At 43.0% G+C, this 20000-nt stretch overlaps 1 protein-coding gene across 1 annotated transcript in view; it reads left to right on the forward strand.

Moving 5' to 3' along the window:
* LOC139923632 (protein sidekick-1-like) overlaps nt 1-20000 on the forward strand; it is a 210974-nt gene that overhangs the window by 80096 nt on the left and 110878 nt on the right. Inside the window, exons 2-4 of the mRNA XM_078282594.1 lie at nt 7167-7323; nt 11123-11229; nt 13135-13282. Of these exons, the coding sequence (XP_078138720.1) occupies nt 7167-7323; nt 11123-11229; nt 13135-13282 (412 nt within the window). The remainder of the gene's footprint in view (nt 1-7166; nt 7324-11122; nt 11230-13134; nt 13283-20000) is intronic.

Raw genomic sequence — 20000 nt, forward strand, 5'->3', positions numbered from 1 at the left:
AGAGGAATAGACATGCTCTTTCTTCTGTAATTTAACCATCATCAGAAGAGCACTCAGGGGAGAAGAGCGACTCTGGAATGGACCCCTGCTGCAGTTAATAGCATACACATATACACACACACACATGCACACACACAAACACACACTCATACTTACACATACGCACACTTAATACTTGCAAGGACATAATGTGCTGTCCTGCTGTACCAAACCAGGATTTTGTACATAAAAATCTTGTTCAATTAAAGTACACCATATTAAAAACTGACATTTCAACTAGATGTACACACACACACACACACACACACACACACTGACAGACACACACAAACACGCAGTTACAGTGACATTATGAAATGCCAGAGGTAGTCTTAAATTGACATTTTAAAGCTACTGTTCATTCACAGTTTCAGTGTACGTCACAATCTTGTTTACGCAAACCTCCAAAGAGATTTCCAAACTGGTCAGTCCACCAAATGGGCATAAGCTGAAATTGGCGAGTGGGCCAAGTGAATAAACTTTGCGATTAATCATGCAAACAACTGTTGTAGTTTCTTTCTTCTTATAAGCTTTTAAAACTTTTCCGATGCTTCCTAGATTGTACAGAGCAGTTAGGAGTTCATGTGAATGCAGGCTGGAAAGGTTGTGATTTCAGTGTAACCTGTTTCTGAATTTTGTGCATTCCATTCCTCGATAACCTCTGTCGTAATCTACTGTACCTCTCATTACATTACACTGGCACCCTCTTGCACACACAGACACACTTGCACGCAAAGTCGGACATCTTGACTGTGAACTAAGTAGGCGAGGCTAGACTCGTATTTGTTCTGTGCGTGCGTGTGAGTGCGTGTGCATGCGCGTTGGTGTCAGCAACATGTCTGCCGGTCTGACATCTGCCAATCAGCACGTCAGGATCAGTCAGTCATATGTCACCTTTTCTCAGACAGCTGTCAGTCAAAGCCTGCGGGAACCATGATTGGAGCAGGCAAACAGGCCGCTGGGAGGAGGGAGCTGTGATTGGCTATCTGGGCGAAGGGGGGTGGGGGGTGGGGGGTGGGTGGGTGTTGGGTTAGTTATCTGGTCCACAATGAAAGATGCTTTATTCCTGCATGCACTCTGGCATGTCAGAGTCAATAAAACCAGCTTCTATTGCTGTTAGCTGGCAAAGCCGTGAGTTCAAATCCTCGTCCATGCAGAGGAAACATTTTGCTGTTTCCCAGGCGTCTCCACAGTTCTCCTTCCAGGACTAGTGTTGCTTTAGGGCGTTTTCACACCGGATAGTTCGCTTCCTTGGTTCGCACCTGATGCGAGAATGATACATTGTTTCGTTTTTCAGCTGGTTCGGTTCGCTTTCACAAAGTCAAAAATCAAACGGTCCAGATAGGGTTGCCAACCCTCCCGGATTAGCCAGGAGACTCCGGTAATTAGCCTCAGTCTCCCAGGATGGAAAAAATAAATTCCCAGAGATTTTTTGACGGCTGAAATTATGTTGGGTATGTTGTACGTCGGGTGCGTCGTGTGCGTCCACTGCGTCGTATGAAGGTTATTTTCATGACTTTTTGCTGGGCTGTGCTTTTTACATATTTACTGTGTTGGTTTTCTTGGGTGTAGGTTACGTATTTAGCAACTGGCAATGTCTGATGACGGTTAACGGGACATGCACGTTGCACATTTGGCATTGCGTAATGATGAGAGGGACACATAGTTTTTGGCATTTGGCATCACGTAATGGTGACAGCATATGGCACACATGTCAGGAATGACGTAAAGTGCAAATTCCATAGTAGCTAGTAGAAATGATTGATGCTGTGTGCCTGTGGTGGAAGTTTTCTGTAATAAAGAGACTTGGAGATGAGAAGTTGTCCTTCTGTTATCTTTATTGCTTGCAAGCAAGGCGCAATGCCCACCCAACGAGTGTGTGAGACAAAGAGCCAAACAATGAGCTTTGTCCACCCTTCTTATAATCATGTAGTAGAAACAGCTGAGTCATGAGAAGTTCCAACCGGACACTCAAGGCCTTCTCTGGTCAGAACCTTTGTTTATCTTAAACTGGTGGAGAATGGAAAATTACTGAAGACAGAGACAGCATTCAACTGAGAAATGGTATCATGCTTGATACATGATAAATAGAATGGCCAGGTTCCGGAGATAAAAGATTTCCAGTGCAAACAAGGACCAATTCACCTAGCCACTGTCTTATCTGTCTCAGGTCAGGTCAAAGGCATGAGAGATGTGCTGAACAGCAGTTTGTAAATTTCCACACAGAGATGAGCTCTCATAATAATACAAAGAGAGTACAGTACAGATATTAAAGACATATAGAATAGTATAATAGTGTAATTTCCTCCACAGTGTCATTGTATGGCAATAACAATGGGGCATCATATTATTATTAGTTTTTTGTTTATCTAACCCCCCTCCCAATAAAAAAATCTCTGGTAAATTGGCTCCGGTAATTTGGTAAACATACAACAAAACCCTCGCAACTTCTGCCTATACTATATCTTATATCATGGAGACGCTAGAGGATTACGCATATGAATGGCTGTCAGGAATAAAATAATAATAAATAATTTAATAATACGGACATTTCGAGGAAGACGCTGCAATCAGACAATCTTATCACAGAAGAAGGCTGGCTCTGATGAGATCCTACCACGACTTGTTGGCATTTGCCATACTGGACGAGTGAGGTAAGTTGGTCCAGTCCAAACTATAGAGCTGACGATTGCAATCATGCAAAAATCCCAAAAAGTTGATCCATGCAAACGCACCAGTCACCAAAACAGGATGTGAAAATGTTGTTTTTAACCAATAAAATTCAGATTAAATGGTTTGCTTCCTGAGATTGGTTCGAATGGTGTTCTCACCAGAAATGAACCGCTCCACAGTTCACTTGGAAGCGGCCTGAGACCAGCTCTTCGAGGTGGACCAGAGAGCGGTTATTTGGTCCGCACCAGGGTTCGATTAGGGTGTTCACACCACCCCAAACGATCCGAACCAAGGGGGTAAACGCTCCGGGGTTCGATTCAAACGGACTAGACAAGGCTGGTGTGAAAGTACCCTTAGCTGCAGCTTGTAACCAGGCCAGCTCAGTTCCCCGTGGGCTCACTAGTTGACTTCAGTTTAGTTCAGCTGAGTTCTGTTGGGATCAGTGGGTGAGCAGCAGCCTAGTGCATGAGAGTCAGAGGCACTTTGATTTCATCATCATCAAAGGCAGCAAGCATTTACTGCTTAACTGGTGTCTGCTTTGGTCAATAGATCCCTCCAATTAGACCTGTTTGTGTATGTATGTGTGTGTTTGTGTGTGCGTGTGTGTATAAGAAAGGGAGAGAGGAGGGGGTGTCAATCAGTTGTGTTTCCTTTGAAGTATTTGTCAACAGCACCAGTAACAATTTTCCTGCAACGAGGTGCAATATTCCAACACACTGTGTGTGTTTTCACCTGATTTGTTTATAGTCTTTGATGGGGGAAATTAAATCCTTTTTTTTTCAGCCACCTCAACTTTTTTATTCTTGAATTAATTATTGTCTTTTGTCTACTCTCTTTTTCTGATTTGTAGCAACATGCCAAAAACCCAACTCATGTTTTCTCATCTCCCCTCCCACATTGTCAATCCAATTAAGTGTTTTTAAATGCCTGTTGAAACAAGCGCAGGCAGACTTATTAGATTAAAAAGGAATAGAACTCATTTGCACCCCATAATCAAATAGACTGCTGTTACCATGGAGAAAACTGCTTAGCCATGCAACTTTTACCCGCTTATTCATAGAAAAATGATTTGATATAGAATAGATTGATTTAGTTATTTTTTTCTTCTTCAACCCCATGCCTCAACGAAGTGGCGGGGTGAAGGGTGACTGTGTGTGTGTGTGTGTTTGTGTGTGTGTGAGTCAGTGAGTGAGTGTGAGTGAGAGAGAGAGACAGAGAGAGAGAGACTATCAGTAAATCAGTATTCATAGGCTATAGCCAGTTCTGCCAGCCCTGTCTCACAGTAGGGGTTCAGCTCTAGGAAGATAAAGTGATTTTTCAGGAGGGAGTGACCCTAATTCTGACCTAACATACACACACACACACACACACACACACACGCACACACACGCACACACACACACGCACATACACACACCTCAATAATTAAGCAGACACTGTTGGAATCAGATCCACAGCTCAACTTCAGTTCTCTCTCTTCCCTTCTCTCTCTCTCTCTCTCTCTCTCTCTCTCTCATCTCACAAATGCACACACACCACATCACACCACAGCTGTTGCAGTAAAACTCAGCATTAACACTGGGTTGTGTAATGCAGCACACTGTAAGAATAATGATTTTTACTAGCCCATTTATAAAGGACAAGTCATTTAGGGCCTATTTTCACCCACCCACACACACACACACACACACACACACACACACACACACATACACTCACTGTAAAAGTGCAGAGAGAGAGAGAGATGAAGCAGAGAGTAGAGAAGATGGGATCATGGTGGACTATCTGCCCTGGAGCAGCGACCCTGCTCCTCTTCTCCTCCGGTCCTCTCATCCTCCGCTCCTCCCTCTCCCCTCTATCACAGCGCTCATCTCCCCGGCAAATTGAATTCCTCCCTAGAATCTGCCTAAGCAGCTCCCTGAGACCGACCTAACGGTGGAGACACACTTACTCTGTGGCTGGAAGTGTGTGTGTGTGTGCGTGTGGTGTGTGCGTGCATCTGCCTCTTGACTATCCTGTCACATTTGGAGGCCAATCACTCCGTTAGGCATCAGTCCTCCAAAAGAGACAAAAAAGTGGAGACCTTGAGCTGCCACCCACTTTGACAGAGATGGACCGAGGGGCAAGCGAGAGAGAGAGAGAGAGAGAGAAGGGGGGGGGGGGGGCAGAGAGAGACGGTGGGGAGGAGGGCTTGACAGACAGACTGGCTGGCAGATGCATGGACAGACAGACGGACAGGTGGCTGGATAGTACAGCTTGAGAGAAAGAAAGACAGACAGGTTAGAGAGAGAGAGAAACTGCAGGGCAGAGAAAGTGATGTGTTTACATGCAGACAGTGATTGACAGAGAGGCAGGCAGACAGACAGAGAGAGAGAGAGAAAGAGAGAGAGAGACAACGTCAGTGAGTGAAACATGCTGTTAGCTGACCTTGTTCCTCTCAGATGTAGTGTTCTCTATCTCTGTCCTTAGCTCCTAATGGACTCCCTCAGCTTAAAGCAGGAGGAGGGATTAGAGGACAACGAGCAAGAGGAACTGGTGGTGGGGGGGGGTCTAGATACAACACATGGTGGATGGCAGTTGAAGTACTGTATGCTGTATGAAGAAAGTGGTGGATAAGTGGAATGGATGCTTGGATGGAGGGACAGGAGCAGGAACATTAGAGCTACTGCATGCTGTCATTATATTCACGTTTCCTTTCCTGTGTGTGTGTGTGTGTGTGTGTGTGTGGGTAGGGTGGGGGGTGTGGACATCTTTATGTGTTTGCATGTATGCTAGCTCCTCTAAATGAAGCACATATTAGGTGAGCTGTTGCTTCAGTCTATGCTTTACAGCTACAACTTTCTCTTTCTTTCTCTCTCTCCCTCTCTCTCTCTCTCTCTCTCTCTCTCTCTCTCTCTCACACACACACACACACATACACACACACACACACACACAGAGGCAGTAGTGAGTTATAGTTGTGGTCAGCAGTGTGAGATTGGAGTCTCTGCATAGCCAAGCATCCTCTGTAGAAACGGGAATATTCCAAATAAATCCTTACACACACGTACACACTACACCCACCCCACCCCCCCACCCCCACACACACACACACACACACACACACACACACACAAAAACACACTCCAATATAAATCTATCTTAGATGGAACACTTCCCTCTTGTGCATGGAGCAGACAGCCATCAATCTAAAAGGGAGAGAGCGAGTGGGAGAAAGGACAGGGAGAGAGGGGAAGAAAAGGCGGCTCTGAGAGAGGCGGCAGAGTAACAGGAGAGTGTGAGCAGTGCAGACACAACCACAGAAGAGAAGGAATAAGGAAGGAAGTGGTGACAATGGAAAGGAGCTGAGAGGACTGGTGTAAAGACAGGACAGAGCAAGGTGAGATGGGAGGGAGGAGAGGAGGTTGAGCTGACAGGGGGAGGGGACAGAAAGAAAGAGAGAGAGAGAGAGAGAGAGGGTGAAGCTCTTCCTCAGAATTATGGACCTGTCCATACATACTGTAACAAGCAGATAAACCTGCCCTCCGTAACCCCGCTCTGTGTGTGTGTGTGTGTGTGTGTGCGTGTGTGGATGTTTGATGGGTTAAATAAATCTCACTGTCTACAATTCTACCCTCCACACACCCAGACACACACTACTTTTTGTTTAGTGGAGGCAGGCTTTAACACATGCTTGACAGAGCCTTCAGCCAATTGCCTTCGACCTGCTGACTCATTAGCCTTGATGCCTAGATGCTGTTTGGTTGTGAGCCAGGTTTGAATGCCTGAGCCAAGAGTTAAAGACTGGATGGCATTGGTTAGACAACAGCTGCAGCTGAGCCATTCAGCAATGTACTGTGCAGAGCACGGCTGGGTATTTTCAAGCACCTTGATACTATGGGTCACGGTGCAATACAATACGATTTCGTCTATGTTTTTTTCCTTTTTCTTTGTGGGAGTTTTTCCTTGTTCTCTTGGAAGGTTTTAAGGGTGTCATTTTAATTTATTGTTTCATAATGTGACCGTTGTGAAGCCCTTCGAGATTGTAACAGTGATTAAGGGCTGATAAACTCTTCACACTAGTATTCAGAATTATCTGCAGGCTTTTGGAAAACATCCGACTGCTACATCCATAAATTTATCGTGTTACCACAGTATTTTTATGCTGAATGTCAAAACAAAGAGATTTGAGATGTGCTGGCTTAATGGCACCTGCCTTTATTGTGGAGTTCTGTGGAGGTCTTCATAAAATGAAAAGTGAAACCTGCTGTTCTGTAAATTCAAGGGGGTTGCAAGGTTTCACAGAATCCATTCTGAATCTGAAAAAAGGACAGTACATGATGGAATTTGCTTTTTTTTGGTTGGTGAATAAAGCTTAAAGTTGCCCTATTGTTCAAGCCTGACTAATACAAGCTTTTTTCAAATAATAAAAAACAACATCTCTTTGTCTTTGTTTCTCTCTCTCTGTGTGTCAGAGGTGGCTCCCTACCTGCGTGGAGGAGGACTGGGGCAGCAGGTGGTGTTGGAGGGGAACAGGCTGGTGCTGACCTGCCTGGCTGGAGGCAGCTGGCCTCTGCAGTACCGCTGGACACTCAACAACAGCAACATCACCGACTGGTCACCACAATACAGGTCAGTTACACACACTGGACTCGGTCTGACGCACTGACTGGCTGCTAGCTATCGATCTATCTATCTATCTATCTATCTATCTATCTATCTATCTATCTATCTATCTATCTATATATCTATGTGTCTATCTATCTATCTGTCTATCTATCTGTCTATCTGTCTATCTATCTATCTATCTATCTATCTATATATCTATGTGTCTATCTATCTATCTATCTATCTATCTATATATCTATCTATCTATCTATCTATCTATCTATATATCTATGTGTCTATCTATCTATCTATCTGTCTTTCTTTCTATCTATCTCTGTCTGTCTGTCTATCTATCTATCTATATATCTATGTGTCTATCTATCTATCTATCTATCTATCTATCTATCTATCTGTCTTTCTTTCTATCTATCTCTGTCTGTCTGTCTGTCTGTCTATCTATCTATCTATCTATCTATCTATCTATATATCTATGTGTCTATCTATCTATCTATCTATCTATCTGTCTTTCTTTCTATCTATCTCTGTCTGTCTATCTATCTACCCGCCTGCCCACCCGCCCGCCCGCCCGCCACCCTCCCTCCCTCCCTCCCTCCCTCCCTCCCTCCCTCCCTCCCTCCCTCCCTCCCTCCCTCTTTCCTTCCTTCCTTCCTCCCTCCCTCCCTCCCTATTTCCTTCCTTCCTTCCTTCCTTCCTTCCTAACCCTGTACCAGTGCACAGCAGCTGCAGCATAGGAGCTTTGCTTGTCTGTGATGGAGTGTGTTTAGAGAAGGTCAGAACATTTAGACAATGCAGCCAAAGTGAGATTAATAATTACATTAGCACCATAAATATGTATATGGTCTGAGGAAGGAAGAGAAGATCCAATCAATATGTCTGAGCTGCTCTCTCTGCTTCTCTTCCTCTTCCCCTCTTCCTCTCTTCCTCTCCCTCTCTGTATCTGTCCCTGTGTGTGCTGGTTTGTGAGAGCTAAGCAATCCCTCGCGGCATAACTGCAGCTGTGAAACAAAATTGTTTTTCACATCATTCAGACATAGAGGGAATCTTGGGAACAAACACACACACACACACACACACACACACACAAACACACACATGCGCACACACAGAGGGAGAGAGAGGTTGAGCCAGCATTTTGTGGGCAGTCGTTGTTCGAGCCAAGAGGCGTTATAGCACTGGACTGCTCTCAGCGTTCTGGCTAGTTTAGTTTGGCGAGGCCAGAGCAATGTTGAATTGGCAGGGTGGTGTGTGTGTGTGTGTGTGTGTGTGTGTGTGTGACCATCTGCAGTGGTAGGCCTGATGTTAATGTAATACCTTGACAGCTTCAATTTCAGTTGCTTTTTTCTTTACTTGGCACTTGTGCAGTGGCAGTAAGACTAAAGCCTTTACAGTAATGCTGGATTTACATCACTAGATGATTGGTTCCCACTATGTGCAGCTTTTGTCTACAGCTGGCACAAAGGCAGTTTTTGAAGTTAAGATGGGTAGACATTTCCATGAAGCAAATTTAGCAATTTATCAACAGTAATCTAAAATGAAGACTGTATTTATCAGTTCATTTATAAACTAACCAATTTTTACTACTAGTCAATATTTTGGCAGTGCTGAGGAACAAAATTTATGTAAAATGCATTTGATATCCTGATTGGTTGTGCCCATGTTGTCACTAGTGGTTAGTTGCAGTGTGATGATTGCTGATCATGTAGTGATGTAAATCCAACATTACTGTACTGCTCTTCCAACTCTGCTGAAAATGTACTACCTGTCAGCTACTTTGTGAAGCATAGCGAATCATTTTTATTTTGTTTGCCCCTCTCTGCCCCTTCTCTCTTCTCTCCACAGGTAATTAATAGAATCTGGTCTCTCTCCATGGCCAGTCCATTCTTGGTGTAAATTTACTACTGTACCACTACCAAGAAACACAACAGTGGGCTCAAGTTCAGATTTTTATCAAACATAAAGTGTCTTTTATTGCATATCGTTTAATGTACTGTGTACTTAAGATTTCAAACTTATGTCCAGATAATTTAAAGTACAATTGCAGGTGCACTCAGCAGCAGTGCAATTAAGCCCAGAGTTCATGAGCAAATATCATTCATAAATGTCTCAGCCTCAATCCTGTCACCTTTTGCACTTAGTGAGTTTGAACAAAATTATCATCAGGAAAAAATAGTTAAAAAATGTTTTCAAACTCGCCTTAAAAAAATAACATTAAACGTGACATTTGCCTTGTTTACAGGGCCATTGTTAAAAAGGCAAGCCTCATCAAAACTGCAGCACATTTTTGGCTTACAAATAAGTCATTTTCACAAAAGTAGCTTTGTCTTGCCAAATCAGTGCTGATTATATGCTGCCTAATTGTGCTGATAAAAGTACAGCAACCTGCACTGCCTGGCACTGCATTCACATTCACCACATACACAACACATTGAAAATAAACAGTATGCATTGCATTTGATGGGAAATAGGCTAGGCCTCACGGGATATTTTCACCATATGTCCACATCATAGGCCTACAGACAAATTATCTGTATCCCTCTCAATCACGCGTTGAGCATTAGGTATAATGTGAAAGGATGTGCGTAAGTGTTCCTTTTGTGCTCACACTCTCATTCACTCTATTCACAAATCACAACAGCACACATGGTGAAAATAAATGTAGCCTATCTAATGTGTTAAGAATGAGGCTACGGGGATGTTTTGGTCAATTTGTGCTGAAGCTGTCTTAAAGGCAGAGCGAAATCGTTCTTGTCCTGAATCACACAGGGAATTTGACTGTGCAAGCAGAGCCGGGGCAGCGTCAGAGAAATTGACTGAGAAATTATCGTATTGATTGGGATCTGTCAACATTGAACTTTCTGTTTAGTGAGATATAAAAAAAAAAAAAAAAAAAATGTTTGGAGTTCGAAAAAAATAGTGACAGCCCCACCACATACGCTTGTTAAAAACTTAATGGAACACACACACAAACACACAGAAGGAGAGAGAGAGAGAGAGAGAAAGCTGCAGCATCAACTTGCATCCAATATCAGAATCTGTTTCAGGATGAGAGCTGCTGTGTAATGTGTCATTCCTGAATCCAACTGAAATTACGTGTGTGAGTGTTTGTGTGTGTGAGTGTGTGTGTGTGTGCGTGCATGCGTGTGTTTGTGTATGTTGGCAGCATGTATTGGCAGCCTGGGAGTTAAATACTTGGCTGTCCTGGTATTGGTAATGAGCCCCAAAGCGATGTCCAGTTTTAGTGTGTCTATCCGGTGTGTGTGTGTGCATGTGTGTATATGCGTTTGTATGTGTCCAGCGCGGCACCAACCTCGTTCCCATGCCAAGCTTCCCATTAGAGAAGCACAGTCCATTAAAACCCCATTAACAAGCCCCCCCCCCCCCTCCAAAAAAATGAAAAAAAAAACAACTTGGACACATGCACACATATGGATGCCCCATGTGCATGCGCATACAACAAAGTCAAAAACACTCCCACACACACACACGAAAACACACATACACACACACACACACAGGCCACTCCGCCTTCCCTTCTGTTAATGGGGAACTTTGACAACCTTAGCCCCGTTCCATTCTCAGATCAAGGTCATGAAAGGGAAATGCACACTAACACATACATATGGGCACACGCACACACACACACAGACACACACACACACCTCCACCCTTCCCTTCTGTCTCGCTGATCTCCAAACATCACTTCCAGCATCCCCCTACCCTTCTCTTGTTTACAGTGTATTTACAGCTCGGAGATGAAACACGCTCTCACAAGCCTCTGTTCTGTCCGTCCATCTGGCTGCAGGTTGTCTGTCCCGGCTCTGAGCAGGACCGATGCTGGCCTTTACCAGTGTGTGGTGAGGAACAGGATGGGAGCACTCATACACAGGAGGACAGAGGTGCAGGTGGCCTGTGAGTACATGCACACACACACACACACACACACACACACGTAGATATACACTATACACACTAATATCATGACAGAAAATCAAAACATGGAATGATTAAACCAGAAAACACCAAAATAGCATTGCGTGTACTTTTGAAGAGAAAGAAGAGGAGCAATTAATAGTATTGAAGTAAGAAATATTTTACCGTTTCACCATGACAAAATCATCTTGTGCAGATAATACAATACAACAGAGGTATGTCTCTGTTTATGTCATGTGATATCACAGAATTCAGCTTGACTCAAATGAACAGCTTTACATTAAAATAATTAAACTGACCAGCGTCAAATTAAGGTTAGTTAAAGCTGCGGTAGGTAAATTTGAAGGAAACCAGGAAGACTAACACACTTTGCCCCACTCCCCCCCCCCCCCTCCTTCCACTACCCGTTGAGCCAATAGCAAGTGACAAGTGGGAGCGAAGCTCTCCTGCTCCAGAGTTAACCTCAATTGGTCAGATGCCTGAGCCTCAAAATTTACATTGAAAGGAAAATAGCAGAGCAATGGTGGTATCAATATGGTCGATATTCTGATATATTATCGTACTTATTTATGTTCATCCAACATGGGGCTTACTTTTGCTGAATTCAAGCAAAATATCAACTTATAAAACCTACAGTCGGCTTAAGAAATTGAGTCCCTGATTCACTAAGATTGCATTGCGGGAGCAAATAGCTTGAGCAAATTGCTCCTAAACTGCGGGAGCAAAGTGCATCCTATTCACTAAAATATTTATGCAAATCAAGTGATCTTGCAAAAAACATCTACAATCTGTCATTGCGCCCACAAATTGCACAATTTCCAAACGGCTTTACATGCGCACAATAATGCAACTATTGCCAATACTGTAAGTAAGGCAGTAGTCTGATTAAGCTGTGTACATGATTGCATAAACTGACAACTCCCCATAATAATCCTGTTTACATGACTGAGGTATTTATTTCGATTATCCAGAGAAAACTGTGGATATGGGAGTTTCCCTCAGGATGTCACTGTACAGGAGCGCAGTCCTGTACTCCTGATGATTTGTACTGTATAAACTTTAAAGCTGTACGGAATATCCTATAGCCAACCAGTTTGGCATCCACAAAAGCATAGATGTTTGTGTAGTCATTTAGCAACAGCCTGGTGTTAGTTGCGCAAGCTGTTACAAAGTGCCCACATTGGCTAAGGCCTGCATAATTGCGCAATGCCTGGAAAATTAGAGGCTGCAGATGGAACGCACTTACCTGTCCTGCTGCCCTCAGATGGATATAGGGATTTCATCAACCAAAATATATCCACAGATATTGGTGAGAATCAGCTCTTAATCTAGCCCAGAGTTCCCTTCTACCTCCACATAACATGTTGAGCTGGTCATATGCGCAACTTGCTCACAGTTAAAGAAATGTGAGTATGTCCTAACAATCTCTGGAATTGCATTGGATCTCCAGGTCTGAGGTATGTCGTCTTTCATACCATTGAAAAGATCTAATATCGACTGAGCACTAACGCAGTCATGAATAGCAAAGGCTCCTTTTTCTCTCATTGCGGAGGTTTGTGTGTGCGCTAACGCCTAGTGAATCAGGGTCTGAGTGTTTACTGAATCTCGATTCAGTTCGATTTCTTAATACCTCCATATGAGTAAACCATTTAAAGATACTAAAATTCTGGGCCTACACGAGTCCATAAATTAAACATGAATGGCATTTTTTTTAAAGACTCAGTGCTGTCCAGTTTCCAGCAGCAATGGTTTTAATTGCTTACATTAAAATGCTCTCTTGGTAAATGTGCTTGTGAATTGCTTGGTAAATTAGGTATTTCCCTCTAATCTCTTCTTTGATACATATTGCATCTTCACTCTCTTGCTCCCTCCCTCTTCCTCCAGTTCTGGGGAACTTCTTGGCCGAGGAGCAGAGAAGGACGGTGACTCAGGGCCGAGCGGCCGTCATCAGCCCTCCTGCCCTTGCTTCCTTCCCTCGACCCCTGGTCACATGGTACAGAGACGGACACAAGATCATCCCCAGCAACCGAATGTGAGTGTCTCTCTCTCTCTCTCTCTCTCTCTCACACACACACACACACACACACACACACACACACACACACACACACACATAATCGCTCATTCACACTCTGACCTATTCAGACACGTATAGCATGATGTGTAACAAAATGCCACTTGAGATCAAATGTTAATTTAAGTTCTTATCGCTCAGTGGTATATCAATTAGCGTGCTCTAGAATCACAAAGGTTTTTTTTTTAATCATTACATACCAATTATTATGAATAATTAGGCCTTCAGATAACGGACCTTTTCATTAGACGTCAGTACAATCGGCTCAAGCCATTATCAAAAGAAGAGGAAATTACTTTTCAATGACTCAAATCTTTTTCACTTCTGTAATCTACAAAATTAATAATGAACAACAGGTGCAAGGCATATTCTGCCTAATACTCATCGTACAACAGACGCTTGAGGGTCCCTGGGTGCTTTGTGTAAGTATTTGACAATGATAAGTTTTACACTGTTGTCTGGCTTATCTTGACATACCTGTAATTTGCATATTGTTTCTGAGCTGCTACAGCTATCCTGTCAACGTTGTTAGGTTGAAAAATGTTGTTCAAATATTAATAATGTAGTAACTGCGACAGAAGAGGGAAGTGTAGGTTTGTTGTAAGAAGACTTACTATCATACCTATGGAAGCCAACAAATTATTTTAGAACCTCTGCCGGTGGGAATTTACACAACAGTAAAACGAGCTGTTGAGATACAGGCCCTCTGTTTTTATTAGGCTGTTCTCACTCTCTCAGAGACAACTAAGTCCCCATTAGGAACACTAACTGCTCCCCTGTGTGCTATTGTTCCTTAAGAATGAAATTGTCCGTGGCCTTGCTGTACACACAAATGGCCAGACTACAACTTTTTCACTCCTTTAATGACAGCCTCCACCTCAGATGGTTTGCTGAGTCAGGTTACATATCGGTAAGTTGTTTTGTCAATGTTCCGCATCAAGTTTGACTTTGCTTTTTGGTTTGAATAAACACAGAAAATGGCTCTCCTGTTAAGTTAATGGGGCTGCATTGAGTGTGGCTTAATGACAGTGGACTACAATTATCTAGCTGCTCAAGACACAGTCTGCATCGAATGTGTTTACTGTCAGAGCATCACCGCAACTCTGCATTAGCCTCCTTAAACTGTTCTCCCTGCTTCTGTCTATGAAAAACAGGAAAGGGAAGTTTGTTGTTGTTACTCTCGCTGGTTGTTTCATGACAAGAGCCCATTAGCATGTTTTCATAAGCAGACTTATAAATTAATGTGGTATGCTGAAAACAAGCTGGATAAAGTCTAAGTCTCTGGAATAGATTGTGTCAACCTAGCCCTCCTTGGCATGCTGTGCATTGGCCAGTCAGAGAGCTTTGGGAAAGAAAGTTTAAGGTTGCATACAAAGATGTGCACTGCATAGCAAACCTACCGTAAAACTTCCAATAATAACCGGGGCATTTATTTACCTCAACACAAGATAACACCAGACCTTTATTAGAGACAGGTCATTATTTCTTTTGGCAGGTCCACAGTATCTGATATGCCTAAAAGTGGTTGAATTACCGGTATTCTGTAAAGACTTGTGATGATCAAATTTATACAATTGGCTTGTTATTACTATATAGGCAACTGATGTCAGATACAACTACTACTACTGCTACTACTACTACTACTAATAATAATAATGATGAGGCTGTGTAGCGATCCAAGCAGTAGTTCTGAGCAGGAGTTCCTTCATCCATCCATCCATACAATCATTTTCTAGCCACTTATCCGGGTCAGGGTCTTGGCAGCAGGTTGAGCAGAGAAGTGCAGACGTTGTTTTCCCTAGTAACGTCCTCCAGCTCCTCCTGGAGGATCCCCAGGCGCTCCCAGGCATGCTGGGAGATGTTTTCCCTCGAGGTCTCCTCCCAGTCGGTCGTGCCTGTACACCTCTAGCCTCAGTGAGCCTGGGAACGGTGTTGTTGGAAGCGTCATGCTCCTGGTAGGGACGCCCAAGGCACACTGGCGGGATATCAGACAAATAGTGATTCGGCTTAATAAAATCTAAGAGAAACTCTCCCAGAGTAGGATCACCACTCCCACTCCTGGAGCCAGAGAGTGTCGTGGAAATTTGGAACAGTAGATTTATGGATATGAAGTTATGGATATCAAGACTTTCACGCCAATACCTGTATCTATCGCAACAAATTAAACATGTCAGTATGTTCCATTACATGCAATGTCTCCTCCTGGTAATATATTTTGTGATATTTTAGTAATTTTAATTATATTTTTTGTTAGAAATATTGTATGAATTTCTTTTCCTTTCTCATAATTCTGCTGTATTTTTTACCCAGCCTTTATTTCTCCGTTCTGTGTCTGCTCTTCTAAATCAAAAACAACAACAACAACAAAATCTGTACATAACTGTGAAATAACTGGATGAAATAAATACAGTGGATCATCTTCAAGTATAATCTGGATAGAAGGTATTATCTGTGCATTGTGGAATGTAATATTCGGATTTGGTGACACCTCTAACACGCATACACACTGTGATGAATACTCATGCATAGCACCCCTTTTGAACTCTCACTGAAAAGACTAATTTACACCTCTCCCTCTCCCCCTCTCACCTCCCGCTCTGTCTCTCTCTCTCTGAATTATTCTTCTTTTTATTGCTTTGTTCTCTGTCTCCGCCTCTCTTTCTCTCTCTTTCTCTCTCTTTCTCTGTCTCTCCCACAGTCATTATCATGCAGCAGGATATACTGTTGCTGAACCCATAAACTTCTGTTCCTGAGTAAACTACTTAACTGCTGTGGTGTATGCACAAACATACACACACACACGCGCACACGCACACACACACACACATGGACGCACATACGCACACACTGGCCCAGTCTCCCCAGACCAAACTCAGTTGTTTCTACCTGGCTTGAGCGTCTCTGTGTGCAATCATGCGTGTTGGAGCGAGCACACGTGACTGGGTATTTGCACGCGTCCGCATGCGTAAAGGTGTGTGTATCTGTTTGTGTTTGTGCGTGAGGTTATGCTGGCTGATCCTGCGGTCCGGTGAGACAGGGCCAGATGGCGCCTGGCGGTTGGCTGTCTTCGTGGTGACCGAGCTGATGATGTCGTTTATGAAGTTTATTGATCCGATATGCATCATTCCCAAAGTCCCCGGCCCCATCTCTCTGTCTGTCTTCCTGTCTCTCCCGCCGTTCTCAATTTATGTCCATGTGCCTCCCCCTGCACCTCATTCTGTGTATCCAACACACGCACACGCTCACACACGCACACACACGCACGCATACACCCAATCTCTCTCTTTCTCTCTCTCTCTCTCTCTCTCTCTCTCTCTCTGTCTCTCTCTCTCTCTCTCTCTCTCTCTCTCTCTATGTCTTTATTACCCCCACCCCACCGTACCCCCCTAACCTCCTCCCTACACACACATACACACACACACACTAACACACCCTATCTGTCTGTCAATATTCCCAAACTCCCCAGCCCTCAGAATACTGGCCAGCAGAGTCCTTACAAGCTGTCACTTCCGACACACTCTGCTCTAATCTAATCGAGCCCTCGCTCCCTGCCCCCTCCGTCTCCGTGCTTCTCTGGCATCTCTCGCTCTGATTTTCTCTTCCCTCTCTCCTTTTTGCCCCCTCCCCCCTTCCCCCTTCCCTCTCCAAAGTGTTTTTCTTCACTTCATCCATTTTCGCTCGGGCTCTGAACTTCAGACATATTGAGTCTGTTTTCTTCCCTGCCGCCCAGCAGCAGTCAAAACAACTTAGGGACACTGCTGCCACCTCAGCGCTGCTGATGGTGATATATATTTTAGCTGTGACCTGCAGCCCAGGTCATGACGAGCGAGCCGCTGCTGCTAATTAGCTCTGAGGCCTGTAGCAGATGGACGTGAAATGATACTGCTAGCCAGCGGCTTCAAGAGGACAGGATGAGGAGAATTAGACCTCCGCTTTCTTCTTCCATCAGGGACGCAGGGGGCCCAGATTGATCAAATAGAGGCAGAGTGATCTATGCAGAAGCATGGCATGGCAGACAGTGAATATTTCAGCTTCTTGTTGTCAGGGAGTGGAGTGGTGCGGAGAGCGCTGATGTCACAGGTGGTCAGTGTCAGGGCTGGGGCTTATGGGAAATTTTTCTCCTCATAGACCTGGCCTAAGCAGCCATCTGCTGTAGAGGTGTGTGCGAGTGTGTGTGTGCGTGGGTGTGTGTCCAGACATTCATTCATTTTAATTTGTCAAACACCACTTTAACAGAGGGAGCGATTCATTATCTTGACTCTCGTCACACACACACACACACACAGCAGAGGTCTGAACAGAAGGAACTTTCTCGCTGTCTGAACTTTGTGAGCAGATGTTGTGTGTGTTTGTGTCTGTCTGTCTGTGTGTGCGTGTATGTAGGTGTGTGTGTGTGTGTGAGAGACAGCAAGATCAAGAGAAAAAGAGCATCATTTGGAGGGAGAGGGAAAAGACATGTAGGCTTAGGTAGCACCATGTGTTGAAAAAACAACCTGCCATTTGAAAGGTCTTCAATCCACAGCAGCACTACTGTGATTCATAAAGACTCTGTTCCTCAAGGCAGCCACGGAGTGGATGAAAGTGACTGAGAGAGGTACAAAGGCATCAGAGAAGGAGAGATGAAAAATACAGTTTAGAGCAAAAGAGGAAATGAATGTGGAGTATAGTAAATAGTTTAAGCTCATCTGAATCCAATGTGTTTGGAACTTAATCTTGTGAGCAAGTAGAAGCTTGGATATATGTGACTTTTCTTTTCAATTACCTTTGGAATTACATAAACATCCCAGGGGTGTGAGGATTTAAGACATATGGCTGTGTTGAGAAGAGCCACGTAACACAGTTTTATCTCCTTTCTTCTCCTTTCTTATATATTTTACTATTCCTTGTTTTATGCCTCTTTGTAAAGCACTTTAAGTCTTATGCTTTAAGTTAAGTGCTATATAAATAAACTGACTTACATAATGTCTGAAATGGTAACGGTAAATGTAATGCATTTACATATACCTCCTTCATTTCATATTAAATTACAGGAGATATGTTGCCTTGGCCTCCTAGCGTGTTGTCAGTTGTGGTCTAGCAGTAGTTACATTACTGAGCTAAAGCCGTGTTTGCTAGCTATCCAAGCAGCCTCGCTCTTGCAAGACAATCTTCTTGATAAACAGGCTAAACTCACCAGTCCAGCATGTGTTGGGCAGAACATTTGCTTGTGGATCCACCTCTTCATTTGCTGTGGATTTACGGCCCGTGTTTGACGTCATATTAACACCATGTATCTGCATTAGCTAGACATCTTTCTAGAGCAAATCAGATTGATAGAAATAGTTCGAAATGGTTATTTTATGAGAACCATGCTGCCGCCCTTCTTTAGAAATAAGAATTATAAGGTCTTTCCCAGGTCTTTTAATTGATAGCTCAAGTAAAGCCTGTCTAGAATAATTGTAGTCATTAAGGTTTGTTGCAATGTTACATCAAAAATAACCTATTCAAGACAAATAATCTACCTGTACAATGAGCTGTGTTTAAGTTAATTGCCTTTAAGTGCCTTTTGTCACTTAAGTCATTCAAGTGGATTGGTTAAATGATACTCTGCTGTGATATGATACGAAAATGATACCGTTTCACATAAACTTTTAAATAGCTTTATTTAAGAGAGGAACAAGAAAGAGAGAGAGAAACAAGGGACATAAAGCAACAAGATTTCTGTTTGATGCCTGCTTCAACTTGCTATTTTCCAATTTACCTCCTCCACCCCCTCTCCTGCTCTCCCCTCTCTCCCTCCCATTCCATAATTGAATTGCTCCTTTGGTCCCTTAATGTGGCGGAAAATAACAGATTGCATGAAAATTTTCCACTGGACACTCTTCCATTTCCACTTCTCTATCATACCTCTCTCTCCGTCTCACTGTATCTCTGTCTATTCCTGTGTCTCTCTCTTCTGCTTCTTGCTCTTGCCCTCTCTCTCACTTTCGTCTTCTTTCTTGTCAGGTAGTATTAGGGATTGTTGATCCCAGTTCAAAGGGAAAATGGTAATCCTGCTATTTCTCTGCTCTCGACCTTCAGCTCACCTTAACTGTAAGGAGAAATAGACCCAAATCACGAATAAGCTTTGTATGTTTAAAATTCTAGCAAAGCTTTGGAAATTGATTTGGTTTATGGTCATTTCTATTTTTGTGTATTTTTCAGTTTTATTCAAGGTCCTTTAAAAAAATAAAAAAATAAAAAAAAAATAACCAGCAGAACTAATTAACTAACTAATGGGTCTATAGTTGGGGTCAAAGGGTGAAGCCAAGACTCTACATTTGAGTTTATTATTTATTATTTATTTTTTATTTTTTATAATTTATTTTTCCTTCAACTTTTACAACTCCACACTTAACACTTTCTGACAACGGAATGATAAGATAAATCTTGTATTATTTTTGTTGTTTTGTTGTTATTTATGTTGGTGTTAAACCTGAAAAAAAAAACTTTACTGTGTGTCTGTGTGCATGAATACATAATGTATTTATTTGGTGATTAATAATATAATCCGTCTATATTTGTAGTCAACATTGTAAATAATCATATAAAGGAGTTCCTAATCTCAGAAGTATGATTACTTTCAATTACCTCTTAATAGCATTGTGTGTAAACAACATATCTTTGTTCTTACACCTTATCTGCTTGCAAAGGACTT

Source organism: Centroberyx gerrardi, chromosome 3, assembly GCF_048128805.1.
Source record: "Centroberyx gerrardi isolate f3 chromosome 3, fCenGer3.hap1.cur.20231027, whole genome shotgun sequence".
NCBI lineage: Eukaryota > Metazoa > Chordata > Actinopteri > Beryciformes > Berycidae > Centroberyx > Centroberyx gerrardi.